This window comes from Equus quagga, chromosome 11 (genome assembly GCF_021613505.1).
Source record: "Equus quagga isolate Etosha38 chromosome 11, UCLA_HA_Equagga_1.0, whole genome shotgun sequence".
Taxonomy (NCBI): domain Eukaryota; kingdom Metazoa; phylum Chordata; class Mammalia; order Perissodactyla; family Equidae; genus Equus; species Equus quagga.
Genome location: NC_060277.1, coordinates 75015671 through 75032175, shown reverse-complemented (window position 1 = coordinate 75032175; position 16505 = coordinate 75015671). Strand labels below are relative to the sequence as shown.

Genomic DNA, 16505 nt, shown 5'->3' with positions numbered 1-16505 from the left:
ACACATGTGCACACACACAGATGAACATTTGCACACATGCGCACACATGTGTACATACACACATGCACATTCTTTCCACCCCTGAGCTTCTAAGATGGAGAGGAGAGGAAGGCCCCTCCCTTACCTGGTAGTAGTAGAAAGGGGACAGGACATAGTTTAACATCTCCTGGTGGAACACGGGGGTGATGCTCCCAGAAATCGGGGGGACCAGCCAAACCCAGTCGGCCGGGCAGCCCCCACGGGACCGGTACTCATTCTGCATGTGCTTCATGAAGGACTCTGCAGCTGAGTGGTGGTCCATGATGGTCACATTTTGCTTCTAAATCAGAATAAGGCAAGAAGGGGAGTTGAGGCGAGGGGTGGGGAAACCAGGAGAGTAGCCCGTGGGCTACAGGGTTCCCAGATGGACTATGGGAAGCCTGGGAATCTATAAAATGGAAGAGCAGGCCCTCCTGGCCCCTCCTCACTGCTGAAAATAACTATCCAAATGGAAGGCGCTTTCAGAGGCTCTGAAGGAGCCCAAGAAGTCACCACAGCCATGGTCAGCCCACAGGTCCCACGGTCGCCTCCCCCTGGCCCTCTGGGGGCAGTGTTCAGCTTCTCGAGCCACACCCATAAGTCTCCACAAACTCCCAACAAATGGCTCTCTCTGGATGCTGATAATCAAACCTCAGCGCCCCTTTGTGACTTGGTAGAAAGTTGCAAGAGTCGCTTCCCAAGGATGTGGCTCTCGGCCAAAAAGAAGCTAGACACCTCTGAAGAGGACTGAAGCACTCGGGGAACCGTGGCGCATGGAAGACAAACCACCACAATGTCCACATCCTACAGTTAGGAGCCAAGGGGTCTGAGCCTTCCTGGGATGATCCAACAAGAGCAGCCACACCCATCAATGTCTGGGGCAACTCATCCAGTCAATGGATATTTGTTTAATGCAGTGGTTCAAATCTTGGCCTCTTATTGGCCATATGACCTAGAGCTATTAGTTCCTTACCTCAGTAAGCCTCAGTTTCCTCATCTGTGAAATGGGGATAATAACAGTTTCTACATCATGAGGTTGTTGAAAGGATGGCAATAAGTTAATACAAGCAAAGCATAGAATGTGCTCAATACATGTTAGCTGCTATTATGACTTCTATCCGCCAGGCATTACGTAAGGCACAGGCACTACAGAGGCGAAAGACGTGGCCCCTTCTCTGCATTAGATTATATTCCAAGTAGGGGAGGCAGAAGAAAGTCTGCTGTTTCGTGTGGCCTGATAGAAGCTAGGATGGGGGAGCGCCGGTGCTGACGGAGGGCAGAGGAGAGGCCTCGGCTCAGACAGAGGTCTGCAGGAGACAGAGGCCTTCAGAGACAGTTCCTAAGGGGAGGTGAGTCTTGAGAGATGGGTACAAGTCAGACAGGGGACGGGCATTCCCGGAGGAGGACACAGCATGAGATGAGGCTGGAGGCACAAGAGGAGCCAGCTGAGGGAGGGCCCAGGAGGCCCAGCCACACCTTTTAAAATTTTATCCATACACATACAGCAACTCCTGGTGCCAGATCAGTTTTAAGCTCAGGAGCTGATGATAATAGCTGTGCTAATGGCGGTAACAATAAAAAATAATAATATAACAACAAAACTAAAGCTGAATATTCACTATGGGCCAGGCAGTGCAGCTAAACATTGTGCATGCATTTGCATTTAATGCTAAGAGTAACCTAGTGAGGGAGGTACTATTACTATTCTCGTCTTACAGATGAAAACATAAGGCTAAGTCTTTGAAGTTTATCCTGAAGGAGGGCGACCAGGAAGTCCCGGAGACTCTCAAGCAGTGGAGGGACGTGGTCAGCCATGTCAGGAGAGAGCTGAGGTTCAGCAGATTTTCTGGGACATATCTGTATCCTGCAGTGTCAAGGCTGGTGCTTGGACTTCCCAGGAGTCAGGAAGTGTGGTCCAAGGCCGGCAGGAGGGGCCTTCCCAAGCCGAGCCAGCCCCAGGGAGCTCTTCCTGCTCAGTCCCAGAACCCCACCCCCATCAGGCACAAGCTTGACCTGCCCGTGGGTGACCAGCCCTGGGGAACCGTGTGCGATCATGTGTATTTACTGGTGACTGTTTAAGCTCAGCTCCCCATGACACTCCACAAGGACAGGGGTGTGTCTATTTTGTTGACCACTCCTATCCTAGGTCCAGCTGAGAACCTGGCACATGGGAAATGCTCAGGATACTCTGCTGAATGAATGAATGACTCTGCCCAGTGGTCTGGCCCCCAGGGCATCTGCCAGCTTTGTGGAGATGGTCCCAGCTTCTAAAGTAATATATTCATACTTCCCACGCCTCCTTCCCAAAAGGAAGGGGAGTGTTTATCTGAGGAAGAGCAGGAGATGGATCAGAGGGCTCAGTCCAGCCCAGGAACCAACCTGCTGTGTGAGGGCCCAAGGGGTGGAGGCTGTCACTCAGTATAGGGCAGCAAGAGAACCACTGCCCATGCTGAATGGGCTCTCGTTCATTCATTCAATATACATATATATTTAGCATCTACCATGTGCCAGATGCTCTTCTAGATTCTGAGGGTTGAGCAGTGAACAAGAGAGACAAGGCCCCTGCCCCATGGAGCTTACAAAACAATAAAAAAGAAAGAAGTAGATGTACCACGTAGTGTCAGGAGCTAATAAGTATTATGAAGAAAAATAAAGACAGAGTTAAAGGAATAAGAGAGAGAGACAGGATGGAGGTGGGGTGAGGGTGCCATTTTACACGGTGTGGGCAGCTGAGGAGCTGACAATGGCGACTCGATGAAGGTAAGGAGCTGGACATGGGCTGACTTGTGGGAAGAGTATTCTAGGCAGAGGGAAAAGCAAGTGCAAAGGCCCTGAGGTGGGAACCATCTCGGTGAGTTTGAAGATCAGCAAGAATCCCAGTGTGATTGGAAGAGTGGTGGAGGATAAGAGAAGGAGTGCCATTACAGGAGTGGCTGGGGGCTGAGGGAGGGTAATGAGATCTTTCAATGGTTTTGCTGTAGAGGGAAGCAGAAAAACAAGGTCGTAGCTGGAGGAGTTATCCAGTTAGCTAGTCATTTATTTCTTTAAGCTGGGGGCCATTACAGCCTAATTGTACTCTGATAGGAATGATCCAGCAGAGAGGGAGACATTAATGATATAGCAGAGAGAGGGGGAAATTTTCAGGAGTAAACTCCTTGAGAAATTGAGAGAGGACAAGATTCAGTGGACAATTCAGGGATTTATCAGTCTTGATAGGTAAGGAGTTGCCTGTTGCTGGAAGCATTCAAGTTTACACAAGAAGGCCTAGAGTGAATGAGAGAGCTCATTTATCTCTGTATCCCCAGCACCTAGCCCAGTGCCTGGCACAAACTGGGGGTTCAATACTTGTTTGATGCACGAATAAATGGAACAACGCCGTAAGGGGAAAATCAAGCACAAGATGAGCGGCTAGACCAGCTGATCTTCTGACCGAAAAGTCTTCAGACCCACAAAACACCAGACACACCTGGAAACTGTGGAGCACAGCCACGTTGATCTCGATGACAGCCCGGTCCTTCCAGAGGGAGGCCAGCTTGTGTGTTTCTAGGCCCATCCTTCTGCCCACTTCCTGCGGAGGCAGAGAAATGGGAGTGAATCAGTCCTCTGGACACCCACCCCCCAGGTCTGCACCTCCAGCCAGCCCAGCGGGACAGTCCTTGTTACCTCCAAGATGTTGTAGCGCTGGGCATCACAGTAGTCTCGGACCCCGATCTCCGTGCCCATGTACCAGCCGTTGAAGGGGCACCCTGGGAACTCCAGGCCGCCCACCTCAAGCAGCATGTTGGCTACTGCCGGCAGTGCGTACCACTTCAGCCCCAGCTCCTGGAACCACTCGTACCTGGCGGGGAGGCACAGCCGGCTGCCATGGGGCCCTTCACTTTTGCCCAGCCTCACTCCCCCCAAAAAAGCTTCAGAAAAAGAGTCAACCAAGAAAACTCCTTTCTAAGCGTCCACCCTACCTCGAGAGGTGAACTGGGCGCAGTGGGTGTCAGTTATTAATTATGCATTCATTCACCCATTCATTCACGCAAACACAGATTAAGCATCAAGCATGTGACAGGTCCTGGGCTAAATGCTGAGAATCCAATATGACATAGCAGTTAAGGACTTTAGAGTCAGAAAGCCTGGGTTCAAGTTCTGCCTCATCGCTTACTAGCTGTGTGACCTGGGGATGTTATTGAGCCTGTCTGAGCCACCAGGAAAACAGATAATAGCATCCAACTTGTGGGATTATTCTGAAGATAACAGTATCATTCATTTGCATATTCATTTATTGTATAACTATTTATAATTGATCACCCTGTGCAATGTGCCAGGCACCCTGCTAGGTGTTGGCTAAGTATGCTGACGGCAAGGAAGGCAAGATCCCTATTCTCAAGTAGCTTGCAATCCAGAGTCTAGACTATGAAGAGGTCGACAAATGAACAGGAAAATCAAAACAAGGTGATGTGTTCAATGGAGGGTGAGGGTGCCTGCTCTAGATTGGGTGGTCAGGACAGACTTCTCAGAAGGGTGCCATCCCAGGAAACCGCTCACTGACAAGAAGAAACGGAGCCTGCAAAATTCAGAGGAAAGGGCATGCCAGACAGAGGGGACAGCAAGTGCCAAGGCCCTAAGGTGGGTCTGAGTTCAGTGTATTCAAGAGGTAAGAAGAAGAGCCGAGCCCGATGCTTGCAACGTAGTGAGTCTCGATATATATGTTTTTGTATTTTGTATTTTGTATTTGTATTTGTATATATATGTTTTTGTAATTATGAGAGCTGCCTGAGCAGGGGCTGAAGCGGACTAGCTCTTGAAGTCCCTATAGCCCTGGACTCACCAGTCGGCAGAGGGGCAGCTAAGAAAATTGGCAGGAAGGCAAAAGAGGCCGAGGCTGCTCAGTGGAAGAATCTCAGAGCCTTTGAAGGGTTCCTCTCCCACAGTCACTGCTTCCCAAACTCCTAGGGCCCCATCTGTCTCAACCTCTGCTCCTCCCTCACCATCAACATAGCCTCATAAGACTCAGGCCAGAGACACACGTGCAGAGTTGCATACAAGCTGACAAGGAGGCCTTGAAAGCCAGCTCTTCTGGGCATCTCCTGCTGCTGGCTGGGCTTTGTGGGAGATGCAGAGAAGGGCCTGAGGACTGAGGTGTCACTTAGGAAAGGAGGGAGCCATGCCTGGTAATTCACACCCCAGCCCCCTCAGCCTGCTTACTTGGGATGTTCCATGGGCACCTCGAGCACAAGGTCAGGAGGGATTTCAAAGAGCTCAGGGTCGCGGCCATCAGCCTGCAGGACCAGAGGCATCACATCAAAGCGGCCGTACTTGGGCTTCCAGCCCAGGTCGAGGCACAGCTGGGGGCAAGACAGGCCCAGTGAGTCTGCAGAAGCAGGTACCTTGACCTCTCTGGACTCTGCTCACATCCACCAAGGCTGGATCTGGTACCTGGGTTAACTCCACAGAGGCAGGGTCCCCTCTGATGGTGCCATCAGGCATCTGGTACCCGGCATACCGGATGAGCTGAGCATTCCAGATCCGGAAGTCATGCTTTCCATCACTCCGCTGGGGGAACACGGTGATGGCCGACCTTCCCCAAGACGAGGACAGTGCTGTTTACCACCTGGCTCTGGCAGGGGCTCCCAGCCATCCCCCACTGGTCCCCCTCCCCTCTTCCTGCACCCGAGCTAACTAAACCAAACTCCTACAGCTCCCTGATCTGCCAAGCTCTCGCAGGCCTCTGACAGCCCGTGACCCACCGCACTTCCTGACATAGCCTCTCCCTCTTTCTTCTCCCTCCAGCTTCCAGCCTTCCTTCAACACCAGCAGAGGGACCCCACCCTGCAGGGGCCCTCCCCACCCCTGGGGCAGGGCTAGCTGCCCCAGCCACTTCCCTTGAGGCACCATATTGCTCTCCTTGCAGTCGAGTTAGTTGGATGCTTGGCTAGTGAAAGCCGGAGGTTCATAGTGGGCTGGAGCAGCATCTTAGGGTCTTAGTCTGCATTCCCCAACCCCACGCCTAGCCCTGTGTTGGGGATTAAGTGGGCACTGAGTGTCTGCTGAACAAAAAAATGAATGAGTGTCCATATGCGCTGTTCAGCCCTATCAGCCTTGACCTCTTTAGTTGGGGGTGGGGAAAGGAACGGTGGGGGGTAGGTACTGATGAGCAGTGACACTCCTCCCTCTAAGAAAAACACCACACTGGAGCCACCTGCTGCAAAACCAGCCTCTCGTCCCTTCTAAAAAGTGGGGAGCCCTAACCCTGAACAGTGAAGAAGCTGCTTCTTCAAGACCCCCCATCACCTCCAAATGGTTCCAAGGCGGAAGCAAAGGAAGAAAATGGGCTACAGAGTGGGGCTGAGCTCCTGGAGGCCAGGCTCACTCCGAGGGCTCTCTGAAGAAGCTGAATTCGTTCTCTTTTCTCTTTCTCTCTGGTTTCTCCTCGAGCCAGAGATGCCTCCCCTAAACCCACCTGCATCTTTTGGCTAAGGCTCGGGGGCAGGGTGGACCCCAGCCGCAGCCTCGGGAAAGGCACACCCACCTGATGTTGCCATTGTTGGTGGAGTAACGCAGGTGTCTGCAGATGTGTTCGAACATTTCCTGGGCAGTAGAACAGCTCCGGGCATCAAAGACCTGCACACAGCCCACCCAGACCGTGCCCGTCAAGGACTGTGAAGACAGAGGCCTCAGGGGTGATCAGAAGCTAAGTCACAGGGGACCGAAGGAGTGGCCCCAACCTCCACTACCCAACACCAGGCAGAGAAGGGCATCTTCCCTCTACATCGACACCTCCCACCTCACAGTTGCCCCATCCATCCTTTCTCCTGCTCTCCTAGGGGAGCCCACTTGGAAGACCCTAGCAAAATCCAAATCCCAAGAAAACTTGATTTTCAAGTGACATGAGTCCAGATTCCCACAGTCCCAGCCTAGCTCCTTTACAACATGAGCACACTTCATACAGGGCCTCCAGCACATTTCCTTACAGCCAGAATTGGTTGCACTGGCATTTCTCATCGATTTCTCTGTCCAGGTGTTTTTAATATTATCCAGCAAGAAATGATCCCCCAGTGGAAAGATATAGGAGACTAGGATGAACAAAATGTTTTCTAGGGACCAAGAATTCAAATAGTCGAGGTAAACAACCTCTCTGGCAGGACCAGGGCCTCAAGAATAATAATAACAAGGTTGTTTGGTTGTACGATGATATTTAGTCTTCCGAACTTCAAACAAGAGAGAAAGGTCCGCTAGAAATCCTGGTGCTGAAATCGGATTCTAGGCATCTAGACGGGGACCCTCTGAGCTCCCATCTCATGTTCAGGAGTGTGAAGAGAAAACTCGGGGCTCTGGCTTCAGCCTGGGCACAGCTCTGCTTGGCTGTCCCCCCCACCCAGCTTCCTCTCCCACTCGGATCTAAGGAAGCCCACCTGTAGGTTGGACCACTGGATCCTCCCGATGCAGCGGGGGGCATTGCGCCAGGCCTGCTTGGTGGCAAAGATGAGCTCATCTCCCGTCAGCTGGTAGGTTCCTGTTGTTTCTATCTCCTTTGTTACGGCTTCCAGCCTGGCCAGATGTTCCTCTATTTTTGCTCTGAGGGACAGGAAGACATCAGGAAGATCAACAATGGCATGGCCTTAAATGGAGATTAATTCAATCCACAGAAGCAGGAACTGAACTAGGACACCAGGAGGGCAAGACGTATCTCACAGAGACTGTCCCCTCCAGGGCCAGCTTCATGGGTGTGTGACCAGGGCCCCAAGCTTAGAAGGGCCCCGTGCTTGGTTAAATGCTATGCTGTCACCGTCTTGAAATTCTTAATCATTTTTGAACAGGGAGCCCACATTTTCATTTTTACACTGGGTCCTGCAAATTACGTAGTTGGTCCTGATCTCATTGGCACCCCTCTTGTTTCCAGGCGCTTTTTCTCTAATCACATTCATCTCAGCTTGGTGACCAGAAGCAAGCAGTGCAATCCTTCTCAGACACTTGCAAGACCCAGAGGAGCCCTCATCAAGCCACAGTCACATCGTGCCTGTCAGCCGGGGAAGCACCCATCCACCTTCTCTTGGTTAAGAGATGAGCCAACCCCTCCCGTGGCAGCTCCTGGGTACTGAGTACTCAATATGAGCCAGGTACTGGGCAAAGCTACTCACAGTCAGGGGCCCACTGAGTCTGTGAGAGAGGCACTTTTGTGTCCATTTTATAGACCGGTGCATCAAGGCTCTAGGAGTTGAAGTACTGGCCCGGCAACATAAGTGTGATAGACAGCAAAGTCAGGACTCAGACTCAGCTTGCCCTGATGCCAAGGCCAGGCTCTTAACCTTCCACCTTCCACCCCAGGAGGGATGGCAAGCCCAGAGATGATGAGGGCCTACCCACACTTCCCTGGTCAGGACCGGACCAGGACCCGGCCTGCAGGGCCCCAGGGCCTGCTCAAGGAGGAGCCCTAGGCAGCGTGGTCTGTACAGCGGGTTATTTCTCAACCTCTGCACCGCAGCCGCAATTCCATATAGGATTTCTCAACTGGCTTCCCCTCTCCCCTCCCAGACTTCAGAAATATCCCACAGGGAGGGATTCAATCAGAAAGACTTTGAAACACACACACACACACACACACAGAGCGACCTTGAGATTTCCAATCACCACCAAAGACTTCTGAAATGGCAACAAACAAAACTATTTAAGGAACGAACTCCTGATTAAGAAGAGTGGACAACTCAGAACAAAATGCCCTTTCTGTGGATGAAGAGTGTCTTGACAGCTCTTCGTTGATTAAAGAAAAAAGCTCAAAGACAAAACACTTGACACTATCTATCTTCAAGGACACTCCTGGCATAAGGACCCACTGGGTGAGGCTGATGCTGCTGCACCACTGGAAGCCCTCTCTCCCCAAACAAAGCTTCTAGAATTACTCCCCACTCCGCATCCAAGCCTGAAAACAGTGGTGATCACCAGAACACTGATGCCTCCACCACTCAGTAGTGTGAACACGTGACCACGTAAGAAAGAACTTCCCTCTGTGAGAAGCAAATGGGTTTGAACAGCCACCAAGAGCAGCCCTGGAGCCTCCTGGGCTAACACCCACCCAACCGCCTTCCAAACACCAGCAGGACCTCCCAGGTCCTGACCAGCCTGGGGTCAGGAACCTTCAGGGTCAAAGAGCTGGATGCTAGAACATGGCGGTTGAAGCAGGAGTTCTGGTGCCAGACTATTTGGGTTCAAGACCCAGCTCTGGGACTTCAGAAGGTGTGACTCTGAGCAAGTTACATCTCCTCCATGGGCTTCAGTTTCCTTGCCTGTAAGATGGGGAGGACAATAATGGTACCAATCTCACAGACTTGCAGTGACTATTATGTATAAGGCACTTAGGACCCAGAACATACTTAGCGTTCAGTGTCAGCATCAATACTGCGGCCCAATGAAGTCCATCAACAAATTCCTGGACCCCGAAAGGCTCATCAGTCAACACTGAGCTGAACACCCAAGGATCTTGAAGCTCCCAGTCACAAAGCACTTCTGCAGAGCTTCTAGTTACACAGCACACACGGCAGGCAACCCCCAGGGCTGTCAATCCGGCTGGACATTAGAATCGCCCAGGGAGCTTCTCAAGAACAGGGATGTCTGCCCCGCCCCAATTCCTGAGACCCTGACGCCCTTGGCCCAGGGGACGCTGGCATCAGTATTTTGCAAGGTCTTCAGGTGACTCTCCTATGCCACCAGGGCTGACGATCAACGGCCCTCAAAGATAAGAGCCTCTTTCTAAGTCAAGACCCAAGGTCTCTCCCAGCTCAGACACCGTAGGCTCAGAGCAGAGGGGATGTGGTATCACCAGGACCCACTCCTCCCGCCAAGGGGGTCCCAGATGCACTTCTGTGGCTCACTTCATGCAACGAAGTGCTGTGGGGGGCTGCACCATAAAGGCCACACTGCCCTCCCCGCCCACAAAACAGCAACGCCATTCCCTCGGCCATCCTGACATATGATCCCCTTGTGTATTTTTATTTTAAAGTTGGGCTAAATTAATAGCCATATATTTTATGAAATCCATGAATATAGAAGCCCACAGAGTTCAGAGCAAAGAGCACAGCCTGCCCTCTTCAAGTCAAGCGGCCTGGATTCTAGCTGGGGCTGGATGACCTCAGGTATGTCACTGGGCTTTGCTGTTCACACCTGTAGGAGGAGGGCTTGGCTAGGTGGTCTTGAAGGTCCCTTCTATCTCACACATTTCATAACAAGAGTGCACATCAATTCATGGTCGAGGTGACTCTGCGCCAGGACACAATGTGATCCTCACAGCAATCTTACAACCCAGGTTCTATCATCCCCCCTTTTACAGATGAGAAAGTTGAGGCACAGAGAGGGTAAACAGGCTTCCTAAGGACACAGGACTGGTTACTGGTGGAGCCAGGATTCAAACTCCCTTATACTCCCAACCCACACTTTAACCACCATCACTACACCTCTTTGTCTCATGATTGTGAGAACCTGTTCCAGGCTCTTTTCCCTTGGAAAACTATGCTGCAGCCCTGGATGCACTGTGAGTCCAGGAAGGAAAGGGGTCTAGGGGCAGAGGGAAGCGGCTGGAGAAAGGAGAGCTCAGGGAAGGGGGAGGCAGTCAGCCTGCAGGAAGCGAGCCTTACTCTTTGAAGGAGTTGTAATACTGGTTGACAAATTGGATAGCGTGAGGTAGAAGCTCATCTGGGGGTGTAGGCTTGTCCCTGGGCCCTCTGGTCATACTTTTGGGGTTCATGACGGCTGCCAGGCAAGACTTGGACTTGCAAGCGACCTCCTGGAAAGAGAGAGGCAGGCAGTGAGGCGGGCTGCTTGGCTACTCGGCACAGGTGTCGACAGCCATCCTCCTCCGGGGCCAGCTCTCCTGGCCACCTCCTTCTACTCCAGCTGCTCCGGCTCCCTGATGCCCCTCTCCACCTCTGTGGCACCTCCTCCTTGGGGTCCACCAGGCTTTCTCCCCTCCCAGACCTCCTCTCTTCTGCTGGCTGAACCCCAGTGGGTGCGAGCTGGGGTTGCTCCCCGACTCTGGGCTCAGTCTCTGGCCCTCCTCCCCAGCTGGCCCCAGACCAGAGCAAAGTCAACAACTCGATCCCTGGAAACATCTCAACTACTTTCTCATTGAAAGAGGCTGATGTGGCTCCCGGGAACACTTATCGGTGTTTGGCCAAAATGAATTGAAAGGGTGCAAACCCCAAAGTCAGAGGATGGTACAGAAAAAATACTGGAAGGAAGTACACCCAAATGTTGACTGTGGTAATTTCTGGAAGGTGTGGGAAATCTGCTTTCACGGGCTTGAAATTTTCAATTGTTTCCCATTTTACAATCATAGAATGCACTCTAAAGTTAGAATAAGAAATTCATGGGGCCGGCCCGGTGGCACAGTGGTTAAGTGCACACGTTCCACTTTGGTGGCCCCGGGTTAGCAAGTTCGGACCCTGGGTGCGGACATGGCACCACTTAGCAAGCCATGCTGTGGTAGCGTCCCACATATAAAGTAGAGGAAGATGGGTATAGATGTTAGCTCAGAGCCAGTCTTCCTCAGCAAACAGAGGAGGATTGGCAGCAGATGTCAGGTCAGGGCTAAGCTTCCTCGAAAAAAAAAAAAAAGAAACTCAGAAGATAGGAAGGAGTCTTAAAGTGCACTTAATCCAACTACTCACTGGACACTTGGACCCCTTTCCAATCTCACTATCAAACGGCCCTCGAGTCCTTCTAGTGACAGGGAGCTCCCTATCTCCTGACGTAGTTCAGTCCAGATTTGAGCAGTTCTCTTAGAAAATTCTCCCCGACACTATGCTGGAATCTGTCCCTCTGAGAAAGAATGAATTTGTTCCTGCAATGATTTATCTCACTTTCTGGATTAGCCATTATCCATTAGGGGGGTTAACAGGGCGTTGACATCATTTACTTCCTACTGTCATTGGTGAGGAACCTCCGTCTCTGTTCCCAGCACCCTTTGCCCAAGCAGATGACTGTGTGGTTTGCCCAGGGGGACATCCGTTCGATTGACCAAGGGCCCTGATGCTTTCACCAGCTTGGGACCCAGGTGGCTCTCCCTCAAGCCCAAGACTGCTCACCCCATTGGCCTCGCGGTGAAGCATGTCCTCGAAAGTCATCCCGTTACCCCAGTTTTTGATCCTCACATGCCGTGGGCAGGCCGAGGGGGGCACATCCAGCTTGACCAGGGATTCTGGAGACTTCTAGAGAGGGAAAAACCACGGTCCAAATGCCTCCAACCCCAGGCCCCTGGGCCCTGCTTTGGCTTTGGGTGGGGTGCGGAGCTGTGGGCGGTCGGAGTGTCCATTCATGTCCCTCCTCCCTTCCTGGCAACCTGGCCACCTGGGCCAGTGCCTGCTAAGAGCTCCAGGTGCCTGGGCCACCGGCCAGGCTTCTCTCCTCACCCAACACCCTGCCAAATGCTCCCTCAGAGGAACTGCAACAGGGGGGACTAAGGTTAGATGCAAGGGAGACTGCTGTCACAGCCAACACTGCTGTGAACTGAAATCAGGACCAGGAAGAGTATACCACTGCCTTCCACGGAGACACTCCAGATGTGAAAAGCTGCTTCTCTCCCACCCGCTTCTCTGCCCGTCTCTCTGGAACAGTGAGGTGCAAAGCACTCAGGGAAGATGGGACCAGTGGGCTAGAGGCTGGGGGCCAGGACTGAAGGCTCAGTGGCTGAGTTGGGCATTATTTTGGAGCGTCCTACCTCTGGCTCCACGGATGGTCTCCTCTCACCCATGCCTGCCAGCCCACATAGGCAAGTCACCCAGGGGCCAGTGCACCTTGGGGCCACCACTCTTAATCATCATGGGTCATCCCGCTCTCTCAAAGCCCTTCCTCACTGCCCTTGAGCCCGCCAGGTCTCTACTCACTGCCCAGACCCCAGCTTCCACCAGGATGCTCAGCCTGCATCTGCCTGGGAGAGGGAGGAAGGGGCTTCCCATACCCGTGTGACTCACTGACCTTTGCCATTCCGGTGACGGGCTGCAGGGACTCATTCCTGTGCTTGCCGAGGCTGTGACCCTTGGGGTCATCCTGTGTCACTGAACTGTGAAAGGAAACAGTTATCACGAGATGGAGTATCTGACGGCAGCGAGGGATCTTGGAGCCCCGTCTGCCAATCCCCCATTGGATGGATGTGGGAACTCAGGTCCAGAGGGTGGGAGTGAATTTCATGGCTTCCAGTCAAGGAGGATGTGCGTTTGGGGGTCAGGGGGGAGGAGGCCAGTCGGTCAGATCCAATCTCTGCACCATCACCGCCCTCCCTGCTTCTCTTCTTCTCTTGCTTCCCCCGTCCAAAGCCAAAAGACACAAGGGGAGCTGAGGCAAGCCAGCAGCCCAAAGGGTAAGCCACAGAAGCCCTGGGAAGATGCCCCCTCAAAAGCTAGGTACAAATGTGGCACAGGGCTGCGTGGGCTCCTTCAACCCTGCCCTCCCAGGCCAGCAGCACTGCCCGCTACCCACTCATTTGGGGGGAATTAAGCTTTTTTATTTAAAGCGCTTGATTTATCTTGGTTTCTTTACTTGTTCTAAGTTTTTATTATGGAAAATGTTAAGCACATACAGGTAGGGAGAACAGTGAAATAAACCCCCACGGGCCCTTCACCCAGATTCAACCCAGTTAAACAATTGTCAACCCACGGCCAATCTTGTTTCAATTCTACTCTCCCAGCCCCGCCATCATTTCAAAAAAAGACTGAGATGTCATGTCATCCATAAATATCTCAGGAACTATTTCTGGAAGACAAAAACTCTTTAATAAGACATATTCATTATATTTACCTTCAAACAACAGATTTAAAGAATTTAGCCTGTCCTTTGAAGAGGGAAAAGCCCTAACAGTCTGAAGCCACTCAGAACCCTTTGGTTCTGGTTTGGGATTTCAGGTTCGCTCTCCTGACAAGTGCTACAGAGAAGAGAAGCTGTGGGACTCCTCCCAGCCACATCCCCGTGAGCACCCCTCCAAGAGTGACACCCCACAACACGCCTCCTCTGCGGGCTAATCGCACTATGGGCCATTTTAGTATGGAAGCTGTTGCACCCCATGTTCTTTGCAGTATTTCTGGGGTGTGCCTGCACACATGCGCACACCAATGGGAAAGGGAGTCAGAGAATATTACAAGGGTCTCTCATTTTCTGCTGTATGCCTATCTGTGGTGTTGGAATATGACAAATGAACATATATTGCTTTTATTATTGGAAAAAGTAATGACTCTACAATTAACTATATACATCATATCATAGCATTAAATGACTTATAACTATAAAGACATAGTGTCCCTTTAAGAGAACATAAGCACGTATTGGAAAGCAACTTCTCTCTGAATCAAGTGATTCAGCAGCCCTGTGAAGTGCCCTCACTTACAAATGTCATCTTTTTAAATACTAAATTTTCCAAATTTATGTAGCTAGTGTAAAAATTGTTCTTGCTGTACCATTCTTGCTGCACTCTCAATCATTTTAAAAATCTGTTGGTAGGTTCTTCCAAGTTGGAGAAAATGTGACCACCTTTCATTACCCCTCTGACTGGTGTGCCCCACCAGAAAAAAAGCCAATATAGGGTAATCTGAACATTCAGAACAGATAAGCCACGGCTGAACGGTCATCATGGGGCTGCTGAAAAAGGATGGTGTTTTGAGGCTGGGGTCCTCAGTATCGTCACCCCTCACCCCAAACCCACTGTGTTTGTTTTTCCTTCCTCTCACTTCTGGCCAGAGAACTGGAGAATTTGAGAAGCTCATGGTCCACAGTGACATTTAGATTGAGAAACAGTGTCTTTGTACACTTAACATAACTATTGCCCCCAAATATTAAAAAGCTACCTGAAAATCCACTATATAGATGGACCATAGTGAGCCTGAGCCCATTACCTATGGCTGGATATTTAGATTGTGTCCAGTTTCTCCACCATTATAAATAACGCCTCAAACGGTGTACATGGTCTGCGGCTGGCTGTGTGTGTGTGTGTGTGCGTGCATGTGTGTGCATGCGTGTATGTGTATGAAAGCACAGAAAATCCCTTGAGGGAAATGCCAGTGAATGTTAACAGCGACTAGCCTCACGTGATAAGATCAGGGGCAATTTGAATTTTTCTTTACATTTGCCCGCATTTTCCAACTTTTCACAGTAACCGTGAATTCCTTTCATAATTGGGAACATTTTTTTAATTTGAAAAATGAATAAACAAAGCTATGCCCAGTCCCCTTTCTCCCCCACCTAGCGGATTTCTTTGGGTTAGCTGCTGGGAGATAAGGTGACCAGAAGCCAGGTGAGTGTATTAAGGATCTGGATACTTAGTGACAAATTATTGCTTCATCTATCCAGATGCTCATGCGGTTTGGCTAAACCTATGGCCGTGCGTGGTCCCGCTTGGTCCTTCCTGGAAATGGAGGACCCTTAAGGACGTGCCATCAAAAAGGGTGCTGGAGTGTGGTGCTTGCTTAGCCCCACAACTATCCACAAGCCCCTGAGCGACACAAGACGCTGAGGTCAGAGCTGCGGTCTGTGGCTGGCTTGGGGGCCGACCTGGGGGCCTGATGCCCCTATGGGTCCCGCTCCTGTGCAATACCTCTCCATACACCAAGGGTGGGGGGCGAGGAGGCACTCTGGGAAATGGGTCTTATTTGTCAAACAAGAACCTCTTTGCTCTCTTAAGCATATCTGTCCTAAAGGGTGTAGCAGCCCCGGTGCTGAAAAATCTAGAAAGCTCCCAAGTGCTCAAACATCCACAAGTCCTACACCAGCCTGCATAGACGCCTCTCGTGGGTGCATGTGGGGCTTCTCTGGGTCTTGGTGGCTACTGAAGTGCAACCTCCTATGCGTTCTGAACGAGGACAATACTTAAGTCTTCATCGGAATCCTACAGAGCGAATATTCCAACCCTCAGGTTGTCAGGGAAAGCCTAGGCTCAGAAACAGCGCCGCGCGCGGTTCGAGCGCGGTCCCAGCGCGGAGCCGCGCGCCTCCCTCCCAGCCCGGACCCGGCGGGAGTACCTGGCTCGGCGGCGACCGCAGGTGCTCTGTGGCCGGAGGATTCTACGGAGGAGCCGGCAGAGTCGGGGCCAGGCGGCCTCGCACGCCGCGCCCAGGCCCTCGCGCATGGCCCCGGCGCAGGCGCTGCTCCAAGGGCGCCTCGCTCCGCGCGCCGCGCCGGCCGCTTTATCGCCGCCGGACCCCGCAGCCCCCACCCCGGGGCGGAGCGAGCCAGAGAGGCGGACTGGATTCGGCTTCATCCCACACCCGGCCCGGGGCCAGAGTGTCGGCCCCCCGGGCGGCCACCTGGCCCGGCCGGGCGCGCCTGGCCCCGCACCTACTCTTTCCTCGATGTCGTCCCCGGCCCCCCACACCCAGCAGCCCACAGCGCGAGTTCCAGGGAAGTCTGCCTTTTGGTTGCCGCGTGACTTTCTCTGGGCTAAGACCCCGGCACAAGTACACCCGGCCTGGGGTTTGTTTTTCCCCATCAAATAACAATAACGATCATAATAATAACTCCCATTG

At 52.1% G+C, this 16505-nt stretch overlaps 1 protein-coding gene across 1 annotated transcript in view; it reads right to left on the bottom strand.

The window, feature by feature from the left end:
* NOS2 (nitric oxide synthase 2) overlaps positions 1 to 16122 on the bottom strand; it is a 31892-nt gene extending 15770 nt beyond the window's left edge. Inside the window, exons 1-11 of the mRNA XM_046676246.1 lie at positions 16002 to 16122; positions 12973 to 13057; positions 12084 to 12206; positions 10635 to 10783; positions 7422 to 7584; positions 6539 to 6630; positions 5446 to 5587; positions 5215 to 5354; positions 3682 to 3856; positions 3485 to 3586; positions 125 to 319 (exon numbers count right to left, since the gene is read on the bottom strand). Coding sequence (XP_046532202.1) covers positions 125 to 319; positions 3485 to 3586; positions 3682 to 3856; positions 5215 to 5354; positions 5446 to 5587; positions 6539 to 6630; positions 7422 to 7584; positions 10635 to 10783; positions 12084 to 12206; positions 12973 to 13057; positions 16002 to 16108 — 1473 coding nt within the window. The 5' untranslated portion in view covers positions 16109 to 16122. The remainder of the gene's footprint in view (positions 1 to 124; positions 320 to 3484; positions 3587 to 3681; positions 3857 to 5214; positions 5355 to 5445; positions 5588 to 6538; positions 6631 to 7421; positions 7585 to 10634; positions 10784 to 12083; positions 12207 to 12972; positions 13058 to 16001) is intronic.
* Positions 16123 to 16505: the final 383 nt, after the last annotated feature.